Source organism: Rhinoderma darwinii, chromosome 5, assembly GCF_050947455.1.
Source record: "Rhinoderma darwinii isolate aRhiDar2 chromosome 5, aRhiDar2.hap1, whole genome shotgun sequence".
NCBI lineage: Eukaryota > Metazoa > Chordata > Amphibia > Anura > Rhinodermatidae > Rhinoderma > Rhinoderma darwinii.
The window spans coordinates 151,098,281-151,121,410 of record NC_134691.1 but is presented as its reverse complement, the minus strand read 5'-3'; the positions used below and the strand labels follow the sequence as shown (position 1 = coordinate 151,121,410).

The following is a 23,130-nucleotide window of genomic DNA, read 5'->3' as shown; positions in this document are numbered from 1 at the left end:
AAACAAGCCCTCATACAACTCGGTCGACAAAAAAATTAAAAAGTTATGGTTCTCACAACTTGGCGACAGAAAAAATACATTCTTTTTACAAAAGTAATTTTATTGTGCAAAAAGTTGTAAAACATGAAAAAGTTCTATAAATTAGGTATCGCCAGAATCGTACTGACCCACAGAATAAAGTTAACATGTAATTTATAACGCATGGTGAACGCTGTATAAAAAAAACTAAAAAAGCTGTGCCAGAATTGCGTTTTTTTGTTTACCTGGCATCCCAAAAAATAGGATAAAAGGTGATCAAAAGGTCACATGTACCCCAAAATGGTACCAATAATAACTACAGCTCGTCCCGCAACAAACCAGCCCTCATACCGCTACGTCTATGAAAAATAAAATTAGTTATGGCTCCAATAAGTCAGGAAATAAAAAAATATGCAGTTGTGCCCGAGGGGAACATTTCTTCTGTTTGAAGAGGCGATTTATCAAGGACCTAAAATTAGGGAACCAGGAAAGGGAGGGCCCAAACATATCCGCTGGAAGCGACGGTGCCCGTATTATACCAGGAGAACACTTCCTAGCAAAATTCCCCAAACTACAAAGGCGCGGAGTGTGGATCAAAAGGGGGATAATAAAGGACGCCATATATCAGTGCGACACCGGCCTGTGCAGAAAGGATTGCTTCACAGCATAACACACATCTATGGATTATTTTATTGTTTTTTTTTTACCCCATTATTATACCACCTGACTATGCCCCTTATATACTCTGCCCGGCTTACATATGCCCTACATTATTAACGGAAACACCAGTAAGAATCCAAACAAAACTACTACCAAGCAAAATCCACGCTCCAAAAGCCAAATGGCATTTCCTCCCATCTGAACCCTACAGTGTGCCCAAACAGCAGTTTCCTTCCACATATATGGCACCGTCATACCCGGGAGAACCCTTTTAGCAATTTTTGGGGTGTGTGTCTCCAGTGGCATAAGCTGGGCACGACATATTTGCCACTGAATGGCATATCTAGGGAAAAATATATAAATTTTTAATTTGCACCATCCACAGCGCATTCATTTATGGAAAAGACCTGTGGGGTGAAAATGCTCACTACACCCCTTAATAAATGCCTTGAGGGGTGCAGTTTCCATAATGGGGTCACTTCCCAGGGGTTTATTTTTATTATTTCACATCTGAGCCTCTGCAGTTGTGAACCAATACTTTGTAAATCGCCAAATTAGGCCTCAATTTTACATGGTACGCTTTCACTCCTGAGCCTGGTCGACTGTCCAGGCAAGAGATTAGGGCCACATGTAGGGTGTTTCTAAAACCAGGAAACCCAGCATAATAATTAGAGAGCTGTCTTGTTATGGTGGCACAAGCTGGGCACCACATATTGGCATATCTATGGAAAAAAAATCCCATTTTCACTCTTCAACATCGAGTTCACACTAATTTCTACAAAACACCTGCAGGGTTAACATGCTCACTACACCCCTAGGTAAATGCATTGAGGGGTGTAGTTTCCAAAATTGGTTCACTTCTGGGGGGTTTCCACAGTTTTGGGCCCACAGGCGCCCAGAAACCAATCCAGCAACATCTGCACTCCAAATGGCGGTCCTTCCCTTCTGAGCCCTGCCGTGTGCCCAAACAGCAGTTTATGACCACATATGGGGTATTGCCGTACTCGGTAGAAATTGCTTTACAAATGTTGGGTTCTTTTTTTTCCTTTATTTGTTGCGAAAATGAAAAAATTTGCGCTAAAGCTACGTCTTATTGAAGAAAAAGGATTGTTTTTATTTTCACTGCCCAATTCTAATAAATTCTATGAAACATCTGTGGGGTCAAAATGCTCACTACGCCCCTAGATGAATTCCTCAAGAGGTGTAGTTTCCTAAATGGTGTCACTTTTTGGGCGTTTTCATTGTTTTTTCCCCTCAGGGGCTTTGCAAATGTGATATGGCCGCCGCAAACCATTCCTACTCAATGTGATCTCCAAAAGCCAAATAGCGCTCTTTCCCTTCTAAGCCAAGCCGTGTCTCCAAACAGCCGTTTATTACCACATGTGGGGCATTGTTTTACTCGGGAGAAATTGCTTTACAAATTTTGTGGTGCTTTTTCTCCTTCAGTCCTTGTGGAAATGAGTAAAAATAAGCTAAACCTACATTTTCTTTGAAAAAATGTTGATTTTTATTTTCAGGGCCTACTTCCAATAATTTCTGCAAAAAACCTGTGGGGTCAAATCGCTCACTATACCCCTAGATAATTTCCTCAATGGGTGTAGTCTCCAAAATGGGGTCACTTGTGGGGGGTTTCCACTGTTTTGTCTCCTCAGGGACTTCGTAAATGTGACATGGCCTCCGCAAACCATTCCTGCTAAACTTGAGCTCCAAAAGCCAAATAGCGCTCTTTCCCTTCTAAGCCCTGCCGTGTCTCCAAACAACCGTTGATTACCACATGTGGGGTATTGTTTTACTCGGGAGAAATTGCTTTACAAATTTTACGGTGCTTTTTCTCCTTTAGTCCTTGTGGAAATAGAGAAAAAAAATCGCTAAACCTACATTTTCTTTGAAGAAATGTTGATTTCAATTTTCACGGCCTACTTCCAATAATTTCTGTAAAAAACCTGTGCGGTCAAAATGCTCACTATACCCCTAGATAATTTCCTTGAAGTGTGTCGTTTCCCAAATGGGGTCACTTTTGGGGGATTTTGACTGTTTTGGCACCGCAAGAGCCCTTCAAACCTGACATGGTGCCTAAAATATATTCTAACAAAAATAAGGCCCCAAAATCCTCTAGGTGCTCCTTTGCTTCTGAGGCCGGTGCTTCAGTCCAGTAGCACGCTACAACCACATGTGGGATATTTCCTAAAACTGCAGAAACTGGGCAACAAATATTGAGTTGCATTTCTCTGGTAAAACCTTCTGTGTTATAAAAAAAATTGTACTAAAAATTTATTTCTGCAAAAAAATATGAAATTTGTAAATTTCACCTCTACTTTGCTTTAATTCCTGTGACATGTGTAAAGGGTTAAGACATTTTCTAAATGTTGTTTTGAATACTTTGAGGGGTGAAGTTTTTAAAATGGGGTGACTTTTTGGGGGTTTCTAATATATAAGGCCCTCAAAGCCACTTCACAACTGAACTGGCCCCTGTAAAAATAGCCTTTTGAAATTTTCTTGAAAATGTGAGAAATTGCTGCTAAAGTTCTAAGCCTTGTAACGTCCTAGAAAAATAAAAGGATGTTCAAAAAACGATGCCAATCTAAAGTAGACATATGGGGGATGTTAATTAGCAACAATTTTGTGTGGTATATCTGCCTGTCTTACAAGCAGATACATTTAAATTGAGAAAAATGCTAATTTTTGCAATTTTTCGCTAAATTTTGGTGTTTTTCACAATTAAATACTGAACATATCGAGCAAATTTTGCCAGTAACTTAAAGTCCAATGTGTCACGAGAAAACAATCAAAGAATCGCTTGGATAGGTGAAATCATTCCGGAGTTATTACCACATAAAGTGACACATGTCAGATTTGAAAAATGAGGCTCGGTCAGGAAGGTCAAAAGTGGCTAAAGAGGGAAGGGGTTAAGGTGTGGCGGGTGAAAGCTCTGATAATGTAGGAGGCTGTTGATCAAAGTTTATTTACGGTATAGGGTAGCTTTGACTCTGGATCCCTCCATTGTGATTTTTATATCAAGGACCTCAACCACTTCTCGTAATATTTTTGCAGTTAGATGTATGTTCCAAGGGTTTATATTCAGTTCTTCTATGTAAAGCTTGCAATCTTCTACTGTACCTGTCTAAAAGATGAGAATGTCGTCTATATATCTGTACCATTTAACCACATGTTGTTGGTATTGTGCCGATGGGTACACGTGTGTCTCCTCCCACCAACCCAAGAAAAGATTGGCGTAGGAAGGGGCACACAGTGCACCCATTGCTGTGCCAGAGATCTGTCTGTAGAAAGTCCCGTTGAACACAAAATAGTACTGTCCCAGGACAAATTCGAAAAGGTCATAGAGAAAAGAGTCATGTTGTCTATTGGATGCAGGTTGTTGTTTTAAATAATATGTCAGTGCTCGTAATCCCAGGTGATGTTTGAAATTGGTATATAATGATTCCACATCTAGAGATATAAGTATAGTCCCTTCAGGAACTTCTAGATTGTGCAGTTGTTCTATCAAATGCATGGAATCTCTTACATGGGACGTTAGTTTTAAAAAGAAATCTAAGTATGTACAAGCCTTTTCACAGAGGCTACCTATACCGGCCACAGTAGGCCTACCAGGAGGCTTTTCCATTGATTTGTGAACCTTGGGCACAAGATAGCATGTAGGTATAATTGGCTTTTCAGTTTTAAGATACTTATGTTCGTTTGTGTTTACAATTGCATATCGGTGAGCTGCATCAATGAGTAAATCCAATTTTTTCTTAAATGTGTCCGTAGGATCTGATGGCAGGACCTGGTAACAAGACGTGTTGGTTAGTTGCCGTTTTTCTTCTCCAGTGTATTGTTCAACACCCCACAATACGATATTGCCCCCTTTATCCGCCTCCTTGGTGATCATGGTGTCGTTCTGACTCAAAGAAAGAAGAGCCTGTCTATCTGCTTTAGTCATGTTGTCCTGTTCATGTTTGTATACCATAATTTTTTGAATATCTCTAGTCACCGATTCCAAAAATATTTGAATCGATGGAGATATTTTGAATGATGGTGTCTTTTGTGAGGGAATTCGATAGGGAAATTTTGTGAGTCTTAATTTTTCATTTTTCTTGAGTACATCCTAAAGATCTCGAAATGCTTGTCGATGTTCTTCAGGTAAGTCATCAATCATAGAGGGTTGATGGTAAAGGATTTTAAGCCCTTCCCCCTGCTTGCATTCTGGGCCCTAATGACCAAGCCATTTTTTACGTTTTTCCATCGTCACATTCGAAGAGCTATAACTTTTTTATTTTTGCGTCGACATAGCTGTGTAAGGTCTTGTTTTTTGTGGGACAAGTTGTATTTTTTAATAGCACCATTTTGGGGTACATATAATTTATTGATTAACTTTTATTAACTTTTTTGGAGGGGGATAGAAAAAAACCTGAAATTTCGCCACTCTTTTTTGCGTCCTAAATCTACGCAGTTTACTGTGTGGTATAAATAACACAATAACTTTATTCAGCGGGTTGTTACGATTGCAACGATACCAAATTTGTATAGATTTTGTATGTTTTACTACACCGTGTTCCAAATTATTATGCACATTGGATTTAAGTGTCATAAACATTTAATTATTCGTTTTTCAATTAAACTCATGGATGGTATTGTGTCGTAGGGCTCTTTGGATCATTGTAATCAATCTTAGACACCTGTGATAATTAGTTTGCCAGGTGTGCCCAATCAAAGGAAAAAAAATCACAGGTTTCAAGCAATATGGGAAAGAAAAAGGATCTCTCTGCTGCCGAAAAACGTGAAATAGTGCAATACCTTGGACAAGGTATGAAAACATTGGATATTTAAAGAAAACTTAAGCGTGATCATTGTACTGTGAAAAGATTTGTGGCTGTTTCAGAGCACAGACGGGTTCATTCAGATAAAGGCATAATGAGGAAGGTTTCTGCCAGACAAATTAATAGGATTAGGAGAGCAGCTGCTAAAATGCCATTGCAAAGCAGCAAACAGGTATTTGAAGCCGCTGGTGCCTCTGGAGTCCCGCAAACCTCAAGGTGTAGGATCCTCCAGAGGTTTGTAAGTGTGCATAAAGCTATTATTCGGCCACCCCTAAACAATGCTCATAAGCAGAAACAGTTGCAGTGGGCTCAGAAATACATGAAGACTAATTTTCAAACCGTGTTGTTTACTGATGAGTGCCGTGCAACCCTGGATGGTCCAGATGGATGGAGTAGTGGATGGTTGGTGAATGGCCACCATGTCCCAACAAGGCTGTGACGTCAGCATGGAGGTGGCGGAGTAATGTTTTGGGCTGGAATCATGGGAAGAGAGCTGGTAGGCCCCTTTAGGGTCCCTGACGGTGTGAAAATGACCTCTGCAAAGTACGTAGAGTTTATGACTGACCACTTTCTTCCGTGGTACAAAAAGAAGAACCGTGCCTTCCGTAGTAAAATTATCTTCATGCATGACAATGCACCATCTCATGTTGCAAAGAATATCTCTGTGTCATTGGCTGCTATGGGCATAAAAGGAGAGAAACTCATGGTGTGGCCCCCATGTTCCCCTGACCTCAACCCTATTAAGAACCTTTGGAGCATCCTCAAGCAAAATATCTATGAGGGTGGGAGGCAGTACACATCAAAACAGAAGCTCTGGGAGGCTATTCTGACATCCTGCAAAGATATTCAAGCAGAAACTGTCCAAATACTCAGAAATTCAATGGATGCAAGAATTGTGAAGGTGATATCAAAGAAGGGGTCGTATGTTAACATGTAACTTGGCCTGTTAAGTTTTTTTGATTGAAAGAGCTTTTGATTTCTGTAAATATGACTGTAATGATGGGGGTAGGGAAACAGACAAGTGAGCCCTAATCTACCCGCCACTCAGTCCCTGCCTACTTGCAACGACCCGCCCTAGGCGACGGGGTACAACTGGGCGACGGTCCCTACGCTCAATAAGTGCATGACAGACAAACAGACAAGGGTACACAGAAGCTAAGGGAAATGGGGCAGTTGCCAACGGCGGCACCGTGAGCAACAAGAGTGGTGAACGAGCAGAGTCAAACCAGGAGTGTACGAGGTACCAAACGCAGAGCAGGAGAGTAGTGAACAAGCCGAGTCAAACCAGGAGTGTACGAGGTACCAAACGCAGAGCAGGAGAGTAGTCAGTAAGCCAGGGTCAATATGAAGCAGGGTCAAATAGTTCAGAAGCTGCAGCAGGGCCAGGAAACCAAACGAGAAGAATCACAAGCAAGGAGGAACAGGAAAGGCAGGTATAAATAGACAGAGGGCGGGAGCTAGCTCCGTCTGGCCAGGCTGTGATAGGCTCTCCCACTCCTAAGCCTGCCATCCTGAGTGGTGGAAGATGGAGTCAGTCTCACAGACATAGAAGCAGGTGCAGACTGATTACCTATGGGCATTGACACAGAAGCTGTGCCTGGCAGATCCTTTACAGTACCCCCCCTTTTATGAGGGGCCACCGGATTCTTTCTAGGTTGACCTGGTTTATTGGGGAAACGAAGGTGGAACCTCCTGACCAATACCCCAGCGTGAACATCCCGGGCGGGTACCCAAGTCCTCTCCTCAGGCCCGTATCCTCTCCAATGGACCAGGTACTGGAGGGAGCCTTGGACCATCTTGCTGTCCACAATCTTGGCCACCTCGAATTCCACCCCCTCAGGGGTGAGAACGGGGACAGGAGGTTTCCTCGAGGGAGCCAAGGACGGGGAGCAGCGTTTAAGGAGGGAGGCATGAAACACGTCATGTACTCGAAAAGATGGGGGCAACTCCAGTCGGAAGGAGACAGGATTGAGGACTTCAATGACCTTGTACGTCCCTATAAACCGGGGAGCAAACTTCTTGGACGGGACTTTAAGGCGCAAGTTCTTTGACGATAGCCCCACCAGATCCCCGACCATAAACAAGGGGTTAGCAGAACGTCTTCTATCTGCCTGAGTTTTTTGTATGCTCTGGGACGCCTCTAGGTTCTTCTGAACCTGGGCCCAGGCTGTGCACAGTTCCCGATGAACGACCTCTACCTCGGGATTGTTGGAACTACCAGGTGAAACGGAGGAGAACCGTGGATTAAACCCAAAATTACAGAAAAAGGGGGAGACCCCTGACGAGTTACTGACCCGGTTATTAAGGGAAAATTCGGCGAGGGGAATGAATGAGACCCAATCATATTGACAGTCAGAGATAAAACACCTTAAATATTGTTCTAGAGACTGATTAGTCCTCTCAGTTTGGCCATTAGTTTCAGGATGGAAGGCAGAGGAGAAGGACAGATCAATCTCCAACTTTTTACAGAAGGCTCTCCAAAACAATGAAACAAATTGTACCCCTCTGTCAGAAACAATATTGACAGGGACCCCATGGAAACGCAGGATGTGTTTGACAAACAAGGTAGCTAACGTCTTAGCATTGGGTAGTTTCTTGAGGGGCACAAAGTGGCACATCTTACTGAAGCGGTCTACTACAACCCACACCACCGACTTGCCTTGAGATGGAGGCAAATCGGTGATAAAATCCATGGAGATATGGGTCCAAGGTCTCTGGGGAATGGGCAAAGAACGTAGTAAGCCCGCTGGTCGGGACCTGGGAGTCTTGGACCTAGCACAAACCTCACAAGCGGCGACGTAGGCCTTAACGTCTTTAGGCAACCCAGGCCACCAATAGTTTCTGGCAATGAGGTGCTTGGTACCCAGGATGCCTGGATGACCAGATAGTGCGGAGTCATGATTTTCCCTAAGTACCCTTAGCGGGAATTGCAGGGGAACAAACAGCTTGTTCTCAGGAAGGTTCCCGGGAGCTGAACCTTGATCAGCCGCAATTTCAGAGACTAAATCAGAATCAATAGAGGAAATGATTATACCTGGAGGCAAAATACAAGCAGGATCTTCCTCCAAAGGAAGGCTGGCCATGAAGCTACGCGACAGTGCATCAGCCTTAATATTTTTAGACCCAGCCCTATAGGTAACCAAAAAGTTGAATCTGGTAAAAAATAACGCCCATCGAGCTTGTCTCGGGTTTAGCCTCCGGGCAGATTCTAGGAAAACCAGATTCTTGTAAACGGTAAGGACCGTTACCTGGTGCCTAGCCCCCTCCAGGAAGTGGCGCCACTCTTCAAATGCCCATTTAATGGCTAAGAGTTCGCGGTTGCCAATATCATACTTACTCTCAGTGGGCGAAAACTTCCTGGAGAAGTAGGCACAGGGACGGAGATGGGTGAGGGACCTGGTACCCTGGGACAAGACAGCCCCCACTCCCACCTCGGATGCGTCAACTTCCACGATAAATGGCTCCATTTGGTTGGGCTGAACCAGCATCGGGGCCGAGATAAAGCACTTCTTAAGGACCTCAAAAGCCTGGACAGCCTCAGGAGGCCAGTGGAGGAGATCAGCACCTATGCGAGTGAGGTCCGTAAGAGGCGTAGCGATGACCGAGAAGTTAGCAATAAATCTCCTGTAATAATTAGCGAACCCCAAGAAGCACTGTAACGCCTTCAGGGAGGCAGGTTGGACCCACTCCGCCACAGCCTGGACCTTGGCGGGGTCCATGCGGAATTCATGAGGAGTGAGGATTTGACCCAAAAATGGTATCTCCTGCACCCCAAACACATATTTTTCGGTCTTCGCAAACAATTTGTTTTCCCGGAGGACCTGGAGCACCTTCCTGACATGCTCAATGTGGGAGGACCAGTCCTTGGAAAACACAAGTATGTCATCAAGGTACACTACAAGAAATACCCCCAGGTAATCTCTTAAAATCTAATTTATGAAATTCTGGAAGACCGCGGGAGCATTACACAACCCAAAGGGCATGACGAGGTATTCGAAATGACCTTCGAGCGTGTTAAACGCAGTCTTCCACTCATCCCCCTCTTTGATGCGGATAAGGTTATACGCCCCCCGTAGATCAAACTTAGAGAACCATTGGGCCCCCTGAACCTGATTAAAGAGATCAGGAATCAAAGGAAGGGGATACTGGTTCCTTACAGTGACCTTATTCAAGTTACGGTAGTCAATGCATGGCCTAAGACCACCATCCTTCTTCCCTACGAAGAAGAAGCCAGCACCTACCAGAGAAGTAGAGGGGCGAATGTAACCCTTGGCCAGGCATTCCTGGATATACTCTCTCATGGCTTCACGTTCGGGACAAGAGAGATTAAATATCCTACCCTTAGGGAGCTTAGCTCCTGGTACCAAATCGATAGCGCAATCGTATTCTCTAACACTTCGGAGGCCTCCTTAGAGAAAACATCAGCGAAGTCCTGAACAAACTCAGGTAGCGTTTCTCAGGGGGAGAAATAGAATTAACAGAAAAACATGACGTCAAGCATTCATTACCCCATTTGGTAAGCTCCCCAGTATTCCAGTCAAACGTGGGATTATGCAACTGCAACCAGGGAAGGCCTAAAACCAAATCGGATGATAATCCCTGCATCAACAGTACAGAGCACTGCTCCAAATGCATGGAGCCAACAAGGAGTTCAAAAACAGGGGTATGCTGTGTAAAATAACCATTAGCAAGAGGAGTGGAGTCGATACCCACTACCGGGACAGGTTTAGGCAAATCAATCAAAGGCATAGCTAAAGACATAGCAAATTCCACAGACATGATATTAGCAGAAGACCCTGAATCCACGAAGGCACTGCCGGTAGCAGACCTACCACCAAAAGAGACCTGAAAGGGAAGCAAGATTTTATTACGTTTCATATTTACGGGAAATACCTGTGCGCCCAAGTGACCTCCCCGATGATCACTTAGGCGCGGAAGTTTTCCGGCTGCTTATTCTTACGCCTAGGACAGGTGTTCACTTGATGCTTGTCATCCCCACAATAGAAGCAGAGACCATTCTTCCTGCGGAACTCTCTACGTTGTCGGGGGGACACGGAGGCCCCGAGTTGCATAGGTACCTCCGAGTCTTCCGTGGAAGAGTGAAGCAACGGAACCTCGGGAGGCATCATGGGGGAAAACACAAAAACGTTCAAGTTGTCGTTCCCTGAGACGTCGGTCAAGTCGTACCGCTAAAGCCATAACCTGGTCTAGGGAGTCAGAAGAGGGATAGCTAACTAGCAGATCTTTCAGGGCGTTCGACAGACCCAACCTAAACTGGCACCTTAAGGCAGGGTCATTCCACCGAGAAGCTACGCACCACTTCCTAAAGTCAGAACAATACTCCTCAACAGGTCTGTTACCCTGACGTAAGGTCACCAGCTGACTCTCGGCAAAGGCAGTCCTGTCAGTCTCGTCATAAATGAGTCCGAGAGCAGAAAAGAAAAGTTCAACGGAGGAAAGTTCAGGGGCGTCAGGAGCCAAGGAGAAGGCCCATTCTTGTGGCCCTTCCTGGAGCCGGGACATAATTATACCCACCCGCTGCCTCTCAGAACCTGAGGAGTGGGGCTTTAAGCGAAAATAGAGCCTACAACTCTCCCGAAAGGAGAGAAAAGTCTTCCGGTCCCGAGAACCGGTCAGGCACCTTGAGGTGGGGTTCAAGAGGTGAGGTGAGGGGCACTACCATGGTAGCATCAGACTGGTTGACCCTCTGAGCCAGGGCCTGGACCTGTAGGGAGAGACCCTGCATTTGCTGTGCCAGGGTCTCAAGGGGGTCCATAGTAGTGAGAGGGACCAGGGTAGACTAGGTATATGGGCTTGTGATTATGTAATGATGGGGGTAGGTAAACAGACAAGTGAGCCCTAATCTACCCGCCACTCAGTCCCTGCCTACTTGCAACGACCCGCCCTAGGCAACGGGGTACAACTGGGCGACGCTCCCTACGCTCAATAAGTGCACGACAGACAAACAGACAAGGGTACACAGAAGCTAAGGGAAATGGGGCAGTTGCCCACGGCAACACCGTGAGCAACAAGAATGGTGAACGAGCCGAGTCAAACCAGGAGTGTACGAGGTACCAAACGCAGAACAGGAGAGTAGTGAACAAGCCGAGTCAAACCAGGAGTGTATGAGGTACCAAACGCAGAGCAGGAGAGTAGTCAGTCAGCCAGGGTCAATATGAAGCAGGGTCAAATAGTTCAGAAGCTGCAGCAGGGCCAGGAAACCAAACGAGAAGAATCACAAGCAAGGAGGAACAGGAAAGGCAGGTATAAATAGACAGAGGGCGGGAGCTAGCTCCGTCTGGCCAGGCTGTGATAGGCTCTCCCACTCCTAAGCCTGCCATCCTGAGTGGTGGAAGATGGAGTCAGTCACACAGACATAGAAGCAGGTGCAGACTGATTACCTATGGGCGTTGACACAGAAGCTGTGCCTGGCAGATCCTTTACAATGACCTCCTGATGCTGCAAATGCAACAAATTACCATTTTAGTTCTCTTTCCAACCTTTAAAATGTTTTGATCTCTGTTGTGCTTAATAATTTGAAACAGTGCATTTTGAGTTTTTATACTTAAAAAAAAAATCTGTTATCATTAGGAGATTTGTTCAATAAAATTCGCATTATACTCCAACGTTTGATGGCTTGAAGATTATACTGACTGTCATTTGCATCGACTATTTAGGAAAATCAGCGAAAAATAACATTTGCATAATAATTTGGAACGTAGTGTACTTACACAGTAAAAACACTTTTTTTTCAAAATTATTTGTTTTTGTGTCTCCATATTTGAAGAGCCATAACTTTTTTTTATTGTTCCGCCGATGCAGTTGTATGAGGGCTTGTTTTTTGCGGGACGACTTGTAGTTTTTAGTGGTACCATTTTGGAGTAGATGCGACTTTTTGATCACTTTTTTCTAAGTCAGGATTCACAGAAAACAGCAATTTTTCCATTGTTTTTTATTTTATTTTTTACGGCGTCCACCGTGCGGGCTTGTAATAGCTTTATAGTCGTGGGTTTTTCATTTTTTTTTCAAATTTTTTTTATTAACTTTATTAAACTTTTTTTTTTACTTGTCCTACTAGGGGATTTTAATATGCAATCATCCAATCGCTTTTATAATACACTGCAATACTTTTGTATTGCAGTGTATTACTGCCTGTCCGTTTAAAATGGACAGGCATCTGCCAGGTCATGCCTCTGGCATGACCTAGCAGGCATTCACTAGAGGCAGACCTGGGGGCCTTTATTAGGCCTCCCGGCTGCCATAGAAGACACTGACACTCGGCGATCCTATAGCCGGGTGCCGGTGGGTTGAGAGGGAGCTCCCTCCCTCTCTCCAAAACCACTCAGATGCGGTGCTCGTTATTGAGCGCCGCATCTGAGGGGTTAAACAGGTGTGCCACTACCTACAGGGGGCTGTGTGCCACTACCTACACGGGGTTGTGTGTGCCACTACCTATAGGGGGCTGTGTGCCACTACCTACAGGGAGCTGTGTGGCACTACCTACAGGGGGGCTGTGTGGCACTACCTACATGGGGGCTGTGTGGCACTACCTACAGGGGGGCTGTGGCAGTATCTACAGAGGGCAGTGGGTGGCATTATCTACAGAGGGAAGTGTTTGGCAAAAATTTACAACTGAAATGCATACGATTTTAAAACGGACAGGGAAAAAAACGGATGCAAAACGGGTCGAAATTGGCCGTTAAAGGTCCGTCCTGTCGGACTGCTGGAGGCGGACACAGCGCCATGTTGGATGCTCCGGTCTCTGAGTGAGGAAAATCACCGGTATCCCCGCACTCCCCAGACCGACAGCGGCTCCCGTGTCCCCCGGCCGCGCTCCCATGAGGGTCCGCCCCTGAGCCCGGCCATGAGTTTACCGCACAAGCTGGCCCTGAAATGCACCGGAGCCGGGACCGGGGTGCTGGGGCCTCCCCCCTCTGCTGCCGTGCCCGCTGCTGTTCCCATCTCCGTCGTGCCTCCTCCCACTCCAGCCTCCTCTGCAGCCGCCTCACACCCTGGGATCCGGGCCCTGCAACCGCCGCCCGCTGCAACACTTTCTCGGGGAGCCCTGTCGCAGAGCCTGGATGAGCGCATCTTCTCCCCCGCAGCAGTCTACAGTACTGTTGCTGCACAGGTAGCGAGGCAGCCTGGACCTCCAGCCCACTCCCCTTATTCTACACACGACTTGACCAAGGGCCATCCAAATCTGGCCGCAACACCCCCGGGACATGCGTCTTCTCCCAAGCTGGTGTATCCTCAGCCTCCGCAGACCATGACTTCTCAGCCACAGACCCGATCACCTTTTGCTGCAGGACCTCGACCGACACATCACCAGTTTTTCCAGAGGCCACAGATCCAGCCTCCACGTGCAGCCATACAGAACAGCAACCCCTCCATCCGAGCGAGTGCGCAGACCTCCACCGCTGCCATCTACCAGACCCACCAGCACATCATGATGGTGAATCATCTGCCCATGTCGTATGCCATGCCGCAGGGTCCTCAGTACTGTATCCCGCAGTATTGACACAGCACTCCTTCGTATGTGGGACCCCCTCAGCAGTACCAGGTGCAGCCCCCGGGGCTGAGTCCGTTCTATCCAGGCCCCGGACCCGGGGAGTTCCCTGCCCCGTATGGAGCCCCATTTTACCCCAGTCAGCCGGTGTATCCATCAGCGCCAATCATAGTGCCTACACCGCAACCGCAGCAGCCCCCGCCCCCCACCAAGAGGGAGAAGAAGACGATCCGAATCAGAGACCCCAATCAGGGCGGCAAAGTCCGGGGGAGGAAGCAGAGATCCCACCCCCCCAATCCTCCACCCCAGCTATACACCCACCCACCCTCAGCAGCTGCCCAACCCGGCTCCTGAGCTCAGCCCAGTGGTGTATGGGGCTGTGGAGGGCCCTCATCTCACTGCCACCACGGAACACAAACCAGAGGAGAAGCTAAAACCAGAGGCCGTGTTGAAACCTCCTCCTCCGGCCCCTGTGCACCCAGAGCCGAGTGACCATGGCAAGTGTGTTGTGTTGGTGCCGATGCCAGACCCTGTATCCTCCGACTCCGGGCCTGAGCTCCACCGAGCGACTGACATTTTACCCATTGTTGTCACATCGGCTGCTCCGGTGGTGGTAGTAGTCCCCGCTCCAGCCTTTTCCTGCCACTTGGGGGATGGTGATAAAGCTTCACAGGAGTCTACGTCTCTGGATGAAGCTGCCGTCGCCAGTGATGATGATGATGATGAGGAGCTATGCAAGGAACCGCTGGGGCATCCCGTAGCTGCTGACACCCCAGTGACTGCTCAGGAAATGAATGTCATAAGCTATGAACTACCAACGCTACATCTTTTTGTGGGGGACAAAGCAATGGGGGAAGAATCTTCAACAGATGTGTTGGAGCTGGCGCCCCCCACTGATCTGAGCGTAGAATGCACTTCTCCAAACGTGCCTCTATCTTCACCACTACAGTCAGATTTCCCCCCCCCCTCCACCTCTCATAGCGGCTGCTCCTTGCACTATTAAAACCTGCCCTCCTGCTGCTGTGCTTCCATCTATCGGCTCTGACCATGTGGAGGAGCAGGAGGATCCCAGGACTGCCATTCTAGATGGGAGCGTGGACTCTGCAAACATCGGACGAGTAGATGTCGACTCTGAGCTGGAAACCAATGTGACCCTCCTAAGCTTCATCTCCAGGAACAGTCCCGTGGACGCCCCAACAGCTGCAGCGGCACAAAAGATGTGGCAGAAGTCAAAAGAGGAGGGTCCGGACGCCGAGGAAGTTTCTCTGCACGATGTTGAGCTGCAGGAACAGGGTGGGACCGCAGACGAGAAGGTCGTGGAGAAAGAGGAAAATGGCGGTGTGAGCCCTGAGACAGAGCACCTATACCTTAACGCTAAGCTGCCGGAGAACGGTGAAGCAGAACCGCTGCGCAATGGAGGCGATATCGTGTCAGAAGGTGAAGGCGCGGAAGCACCTGCTCCAGAGGAAGGATCTGCCTGTAAAGCAGCAGACGCAGCAGAGCAGTCCTCCCAGGAAACCTCCCCGGATGTCCCCGCACCTCCAGCTTGTAATGTGCAGGATGAAGGAAAGCGACAGTATGATCGGGATTTCCTGCTGGGGTTACAGTTTATGCCGGCGTGCGTACAGAAGCCTGAGTGTCTGCCGCCGATCAGCGATGTGGTCCTGGACAAGATCAATCAGCCAAAGATCGCAATTAGGACCCTCGCATGCTTCAGAAGGGACCCGACTTCACTCCGCAGTGAAGACTTCGGACAGACTTTGGACGGTTGTCCCCTGGAGGTCGCGGAGTTCCTCTGCTGAATGTGGGGAGTCCCAGACGTTCACAGCCAGGGCAGAGGCGGGAGCCCAGAAAAATAATCATGAACATTTCAGTGACAGATGATGTCCATTTGAAGAAATCCGAGAACGCGTGGAAACCCACCTTGAAGAGGGACTCCCAAATCGAGGACCAAGACGGCATCCGGACGCAGGCTCTTTTTCGTAAGGTGCGGAGCATCCTGAACAAGCTGACGCCCCAGATGTTCAACCAGTTGATGAAGCAGGTGATGGACTTGACTGTGGACACGGAGGAGCGACTGAAAGGCGTCATCGACCTGGTGTTTGAGAAGGCGATTTATGAACCCAGCTTCTCCGTGGCGTATGCCAACATGTGCAGATGCCTGACCACATTGAAGGTACCGATGGCCGACAAGCCGGGGAGCACCGTGAACTTCCGCAAGTTACTGCTCAACCGATGTCAGAAGGAGTTTGAGAAGGACAAGGCCGATGACGACGTCTTTGAGAAGAAGCAGAAAGACCTGGAGCAGGCTACAACACAGCCGGAAGAGAAGACTCGTCTTCAGGAGGAGCTTGAAGAAGCCAGAGACAAGGCTCGGCGGAGGTCCATAGAAAACATTAAGTTCATCTGAGAACTTTTCAAGCTAAAGATGTTGATGGAGGCCATCATGCATGACTGTATTGTCAAACTGCTAAAAAACCATGACGAGGAGTCGCTGAAGTGTCTGTGCCGGCTGCTCACCACCATCGGTAAAGATCTGGACTTCGAGAAGGCCAAGCCGCGTATGGATCAGTACTTCCACCAGATGGAGAAGATTGTGAAGGAGCGGAAAACCTCATCCCGGATTCGTTTCATGCTGCAGGATATCATAGACCTGAGACTGTGCAACTGGGTGTCACGGAGAGCGGAGCAGGGGCCCAAAACCATAGAACAGATCCACAAAGAGGCCAAAATAGAAGAGCAAGAGGAGCAGAGGAAAGTGCAGCAACTGATGACAAAAGATAAGAGGCGGCCCGGAGTGCAGAGAATGGAGGAGGGGGGATGGAACATGGTACAAAGTACAAAGAATAACAGAGTCCTGGACCTCACCAAGTTCCTGAAGATCACCAAGCCCACCATTGAAGAGAAGATCCAGCTAGTGCCCAAAGCTCAGCTCGGCAGCTGGGGGAAAGGAAGCAGTGGAGGGGCAAAGACCAGTGAGACAGAGTCTTTACGTCCAGGAGCCCCCGGTTTGAATCGATTCTCTGCCCTGCAGCCTTCAGTCTCCCCCACCGTGTCCTCCTCAGTCTCCGACCTTGACAACCGCAGGATATTAACAAGCCATGGTAACACTGGCCGTGAGAGGAACGACAAGCCTGCTCCCCCTTCCACCTCAGCCGCTCATCCCAGCAGCTTCCTGCGAGGCAGCAGTACGAAGGACCTAACGGACAATCAAGATGAACTGCGAGAGACGCCGCACATGCCAAAAACTCTGCCCGTCTCCACAGAGCAAGAGAAGGCGCACAGCTTAGAACAGAAGCTCCGAGAGCCTGCCAAGTGTGACAAGTCGCCGGTGTCGGAAGAAGAGCTGGAAAGAAAATGTAAGGCCATTATAGACGAGTTCCTGCACATCAATGACTATAAGGAGGCCATGCAGTGCGTGGAGGAGCTCGCCGTCCAGGGATCACTTTCCGTCTTTGCTCGAGTGGGTGTAGAGTCCATGCTGGAAAGGAGTCAGATCACCCGGGATCACATGGGACAACTGCTGTATCAGCTCGTGCACTCGGGGAAGCTCAACCAGCAGGATTTCTTCACAGGATTGTCTGAGACGCTTGAGCTGGCCGATAATATGACAATTGATATCCCTCATATCTGGCGGAGCTGGTCACTCCCATGTTAAAGGACGGGGGAATTTCTATGAAAGAATTAATCACTGAGTTTAGCAAGGCGCTGCTCCCGGTGGGACGTACCGGTGTCTTGTTGTCTGAAATATTGCACCTTCTATGCACACAAATGAGCCATAAGAAAGTGGCTGCTTTGTGGAGAGAAACTGGATTAAGATGGAAAGATTTGCTGCCAGAAGGAGAAGACGTGCAGATCTTTGTCAGTGAGAAGAGCCTGGACTTCACATTGTCTGACTGCTGCAGCCCATCAGAAAGTCTCTCCCGGAAAGAGATGACAGCGGAGGAGCTGAACAAGCGGCTGGAGCAGCTCATTACGGAGGAGAACGCCAGTGACGAGCAAATATTTGACTGGGTAGAAGCGAATCTAGATGAGGGTCAGATGAGTTCTCCTGCATTCCTGAGAGCTTTAATGACCGCAGTATGCAAAGCGGCAATAATAGGGGACTGTTCTTCCTGCCGCGCGGACACTACCTTTCTCAAACAGAAGGTTCATGTCTTACTAAAGTACATGGACTCCAATGTGGAGAGAAAACTACAAGAACTTTATGCACTGCAAGCATTGATCGTAAAACTTGATCAACCTCCCAACTTGCTCCGTATGTTTTTTGACTGTCTGTACGATGAAGAGGTCATATCTGAGGACGCCTTCTACAGGTAGGAAGGCAGTAAAGACCCCGCAGAGCAGGATGGAAAAGGTGTAGCACTAAAATCATTCACCGCCTTTTTCACGTGGCTGCGAGAGGCAGAGGAGGAGTCCGAGGACAACTAGGAACTTAATCAAATGACGTTTTAATGACCCTCGCTGCCGAGGAGGAGTCACAGCCAGGGTCAATTTCAGCAACTTTATATACAAATTTTTTTTGCGCCCTCCCGCTCCTCTCTTCGCCGATCAGGGTACAGAACCAAGTCAATAAGTCTCTCTCTTCAGCATACCCATGTGTCCATGTCATAATGCATCGGAGGTACTACAGAGATGGGGGACCAGTCCCCGTCAGGTTTGGTGCGGTTGACAATGCGCACGGATTTAGACACTTGTCTTGAGGCAGCAGTGGCCAAGCCCTACGATGTAGGACCCTACATTGACCATTACAAGCAAACTCGCTGCCCTATGCCACCAAATCGACGTCCCTCGGAAACGTGGTAAACAGATGTTGAAATTCAGTATTTTAAGTAAACCGGCCGAAAAGACAAATAATAGAGAACCCTCCAGGGATACAGTGGTGCGGAGGAGGGGGAGCGTGTCTCTGAGTCTGTACGGGCTGCGGCTTTCCACAATAACGGCACGTGCCACTGTGCCACGCTTTCTCTTTTGTTGTATTTCTATTCATTTTAGCCTGGTTTCCTATGGAAAGAAAGGCTAATAAAACGATCTGTACCCTGAAAAAAATAAAAAAATAAAAAAATTGGCCGTTAAAAATGTCCAGTGACATCAGGCACTTCTGAAGCAGAATCCCCGAACCCTGTGGCCGGTGTTTCCTCTCCAGAAGAAGTCCCTGACTTCACTGTGTCCATATATGGACACAGTGACGTCAAGCACTTCTGAAGCGGAATCCCCAATCCCCGGCCACAGCTTCGGCAAAAAAATACCCTCCTCCTCCTCCTCCTCCTCACATGCACTTCGCACTGTGAGGAGGAGAAGGAGAGAGAGCGAGCGACGGAAGACACGGCCGTCACTAGGGACACATTCCAGTAATGGCCGTGTATTACCCGGCCCCATAAACTTCTATGGGGGCCGGGTGGTTTCCCGGGCCGTCAAAAAAACGGTCATGTGAATAGCCCCATTAGGGGCCTATTGTTCCTACTGCGGCCGGCCGGGAAACCCTGTCGTGTGAATAAGGTCTTAGATGCTGCAGTCAATAGTGACTGTGGCATCTAAAACGGTAAAAAGAGGGGGGTGACACCCCCTGACAGCCCATCACCCCCCCACGACGCGATCCTGGGGTGCCGATGGTTGTTATGGCGGCCTGGGGGCTTAATGTAGGCCCCCAGGTCTATCATCTTTGTACTCTAAGGCTATGTTCACACAGAGTTTTTTGACGCGGAATCCGTGCCGCAAAACTCATCAAAAATGGCCCGAAAATGCCTCCCATTGATTTCAATGCGGGGACGGTTTTCTCCCGCGAGTGGTAAAACCGCCTCGCGGGAGAAAGAAGGGACATGCCCTATCTTCGGGCGTTTACGCCTCTGACCTCCCATTGACTTCAATGGGAGGCAGAGAAAGCGTATTTAATGGCGTTTTATGCCCGCGGCACTCAATGGCCGCTGGCAAAAAACGTAGCGAAAATCGGCCTGCAGGGAGAGGAAAATCTGCCTCAAACTTCCAAACGGAATTTTTAGGCAGAAATTCTGCCTGCAAAAAACTCTGTGAACATAGCCTTATTAAGCCCTCAGTCTGAACTATTACAATATAACATTATTTAACACGCATGGTGAATGCCATAAAAAAAATAAAAAAAAAGTAAACCGCCAGAATCGCTGTTTTTTTAGTCACCTCATTTCCAACAAAAAAATGGAATAAAAAATTATCAAAAACTTGCATGTACCCCAAAATGGTACGAATAAAAAGTACAGCTCGTCCCACAAAAAATAAGCCCTTATACCGCTTAAACGATTAAAATATAAAAAAGTTATGGCTCTCAGAATTTGGCGACACAAAATAAATGTTATTTTTTAAACTTGGTTTTTTCCTTGTAAAAGTAATAAAATATAAAAAAAACTATATTTATTTGGTATCGCCGTAATTGTATTGACCAGCAGAATAAAGTTCACGTGTTGTTTTAATTGCAAGGTGAATACCGTAAAAACAAAGCGCATCAAACAATGGTGGAATTTCTTTTTTTTTTTAATTTTCCACCCCACAAATAATTTTTTTCCCGTTTCTTAGTACATTATATGGTACAATAAATCATGCCATGAAAAATTAAAACTCGTTCTGCAAAAATCAAGCCCTCATAGGGCTATATTGATGTAAAAAGAAAAAAATATGGCTTTTGGAAGGTGGGGAGGAAAAAATGAAAAATGGTTGTGGCGGGAAGGGGTTAACTAAGAAATTGTAATAACGTACTCACGATGCAAGTCGTTACATTTGGACAACTCTCAGTCCTTTAACTTTCTTTGTTTTTTCTTTATTTCAAAGTTGAGTTCCCCTTCTCAAGGCTCCTCATCTCGCTGTTATGGGAGACTCCGCCCCCTTACTCATGCACCTATGTAAAGGACAAAGTCTATCGAAACGTTGCGTGAGAAGGGGAACCCAGCATTCTCGGGTTTTGAAATAAAAAAACTGAAAATAAAAGGACCGAGAGTTGTCCAAATGTAACGACTTGCATCATGAGTACGTTATTACAATTTCTTAGCATGTTAACCCCTTCCCGATATCCGCTGTATATATACAGCGCTGTCGGGCAGGGGTTCCCGCAAAGTATGTCGCAGTGTTAGTTCGGGCTCAGGAGCTCGGCTTGCTGTCTACATTTATGACGGGGTAGGGAGACAGACAGGTGAGTATTCACTGTATTAATTGATGTATGTAATTGTGCTCCCACAATATAGGAAATTCAGTAAATTCACTGAAGTGACAATAGAGTAAAAAATACCTTTTATTTGTAACTCGCTAAAAACAGGGGTAACTCACCACTGTGAAAAGCCCCACCGTGTGTATTAAAAACGTATTAAACAATAAACACTGTTAAATTGGATATAGCTCAGTGTTTGTACAGATATAAATACGGAATCAGCATTTAGATTGGGCATAACAGTAGTTTAAACCCCAAGTACACACCAGAGTCCGAGATGGACACACCGGAAACTCCTAGTGCTGGGTATAATACAATGCTACCGTTCCCTATGCAAAAATCCCTAATTCAAACCGACCCTACGCGTTTCAAATACTTATCCTCAGGGGTCTGTATCTTGGTCACTCTGATTACCTATGGGCGTACTCCGCCCAGTTTACATATACCCTGATGTACTCCGCCCAGCTTACATAGACCCTGATGTACTCCGCCCAGCTTACATAGACCCTGATGTACTCCGCCCAGCTTACATAGACCCTGATGTACTCCGCCCAGCTTACATAGACCCTGATGTACTCCGCCCAGCTTACATATACCCTGTTGTACTCCGTCCAGCTTACATATACCCTGATGTACTCCGCCCAGCTTACATATACCCTGATGTACTCCGCACAGCTTATATATACCCTGATGTACTCCACACAGCTTACATATACCCTGATGTATTCCTCACATATTACATAGACCCTGATGTACTCCTCACAGCTTACATATAGCCTGATGTATTCCTCACAGCTTACATATACCGTGATGTACTCCGCACAGCTTACATATACCCTGATGTACTCCGCCCAGCTTACATATACCCTGATGTACTCCGCACAGCTTACATATACCCTGATGTACTCCGCACAGCTTACATATACCCTGATGTACTCCGCACAGCTTACATATACCCTGATGTACTCCGCACACAGCTTACATATACCCTGATGGACTCCGCAGAGATTACATATACCCTGATATACTCCTCACAGCTTACATATGCCCTGATGTACTCCGCCCAGCTTACATATACCCTGATGTACTCCGCCCAGTTTACATATACCCTGATGTACACCGCCCAGCTTACATATACCCTGATGTACTCCGCACAGCTTACATATACCCTGATGTACTCCGCACAGCTTACATATACCCTGATGTACTCCGCACAGCTTACATATACCCTGATGTATTCCTCACAGCTTACATATACCGTAATGTACTCCGCACAGCTTACATATACCCTGATGTACTCCGCACAGCTTACATATACCCTGATGTATTCCTCACAGCTTACATATACCGTAATGTACTCCGCACAGCTTACATATACCCTGATGTACTCCGCCCAGCTTACATATACCCTGATGTATTCCTCACAGCTTACATATACCGTAATGTACTCCGCACAGCTTACATATACCCTGATGTACTCCACACAGCTTACATATACCCTGATGTATTCCTCACATATTACATAGACCCTGATGTACTCCTCACAGCTTACATATAGCCTGATGTATTCCTCACAGCTTACATATACAGTGATGTACTCCGCACAGCTTACATATACCCTGATGTACTCCGCCCAGCTTACATATACCCTGATGTACTCCGCACAGCTTACATATACCCTGATGTACTCCGCACAGCTTACATATACCCTGATGTACTCCGCACAGCTTACATATACCCTGATGTACTCCGCACACAGCTTACATATACCCTGATGGACTCCGCCGAGATTACATATACCCTGATATACTCCTCACAGCTTACATATGCCCTGATGTACTCCGCCCAGCTTACATATACCCTGATGTACTCCGCCCAGTTTACATATACCCTGATGTACACCGCCCAGCTTACATATACCCTGATGTACTCCGCACAGCTTACATATACCCTGA

General features: G+C 47.0%; 1 protein-coding gene and 1 long non-coding RNA gene across 2 annotated transcripts in view; one reads left to right on the top strand and one right to left on the bottom strand.

Annotated features, from left to right (window-relative positions):
• LOC142652760 (uncharacterized) overlaps positions 1-23,130 on the bottom strand; it is a 28,660-nt gene that overhangs the window by 3,890 nt on the left and 1,640 nt on the right. The gene's annotated exons all lie outside the window — the stretch shown is intronic.
• Positions 13,268-18,477, top strand: EIF4G3 (eukaryotic translation initiation factor 4 gamma 3). Its single transcript, XM_075826645.1, is given in 5 exon segments — positions 13,268-14,264; positions 14,266-14,964; positions 14,966-15,699; positions 15,702-17,636; positions 17,639-18,477. Coding segments are annotated over 5 exon segments (5,070 nt in total). The 5' UTR covers positions 13,268-13,359; the 3' UTR covers positions 18,436-18,477.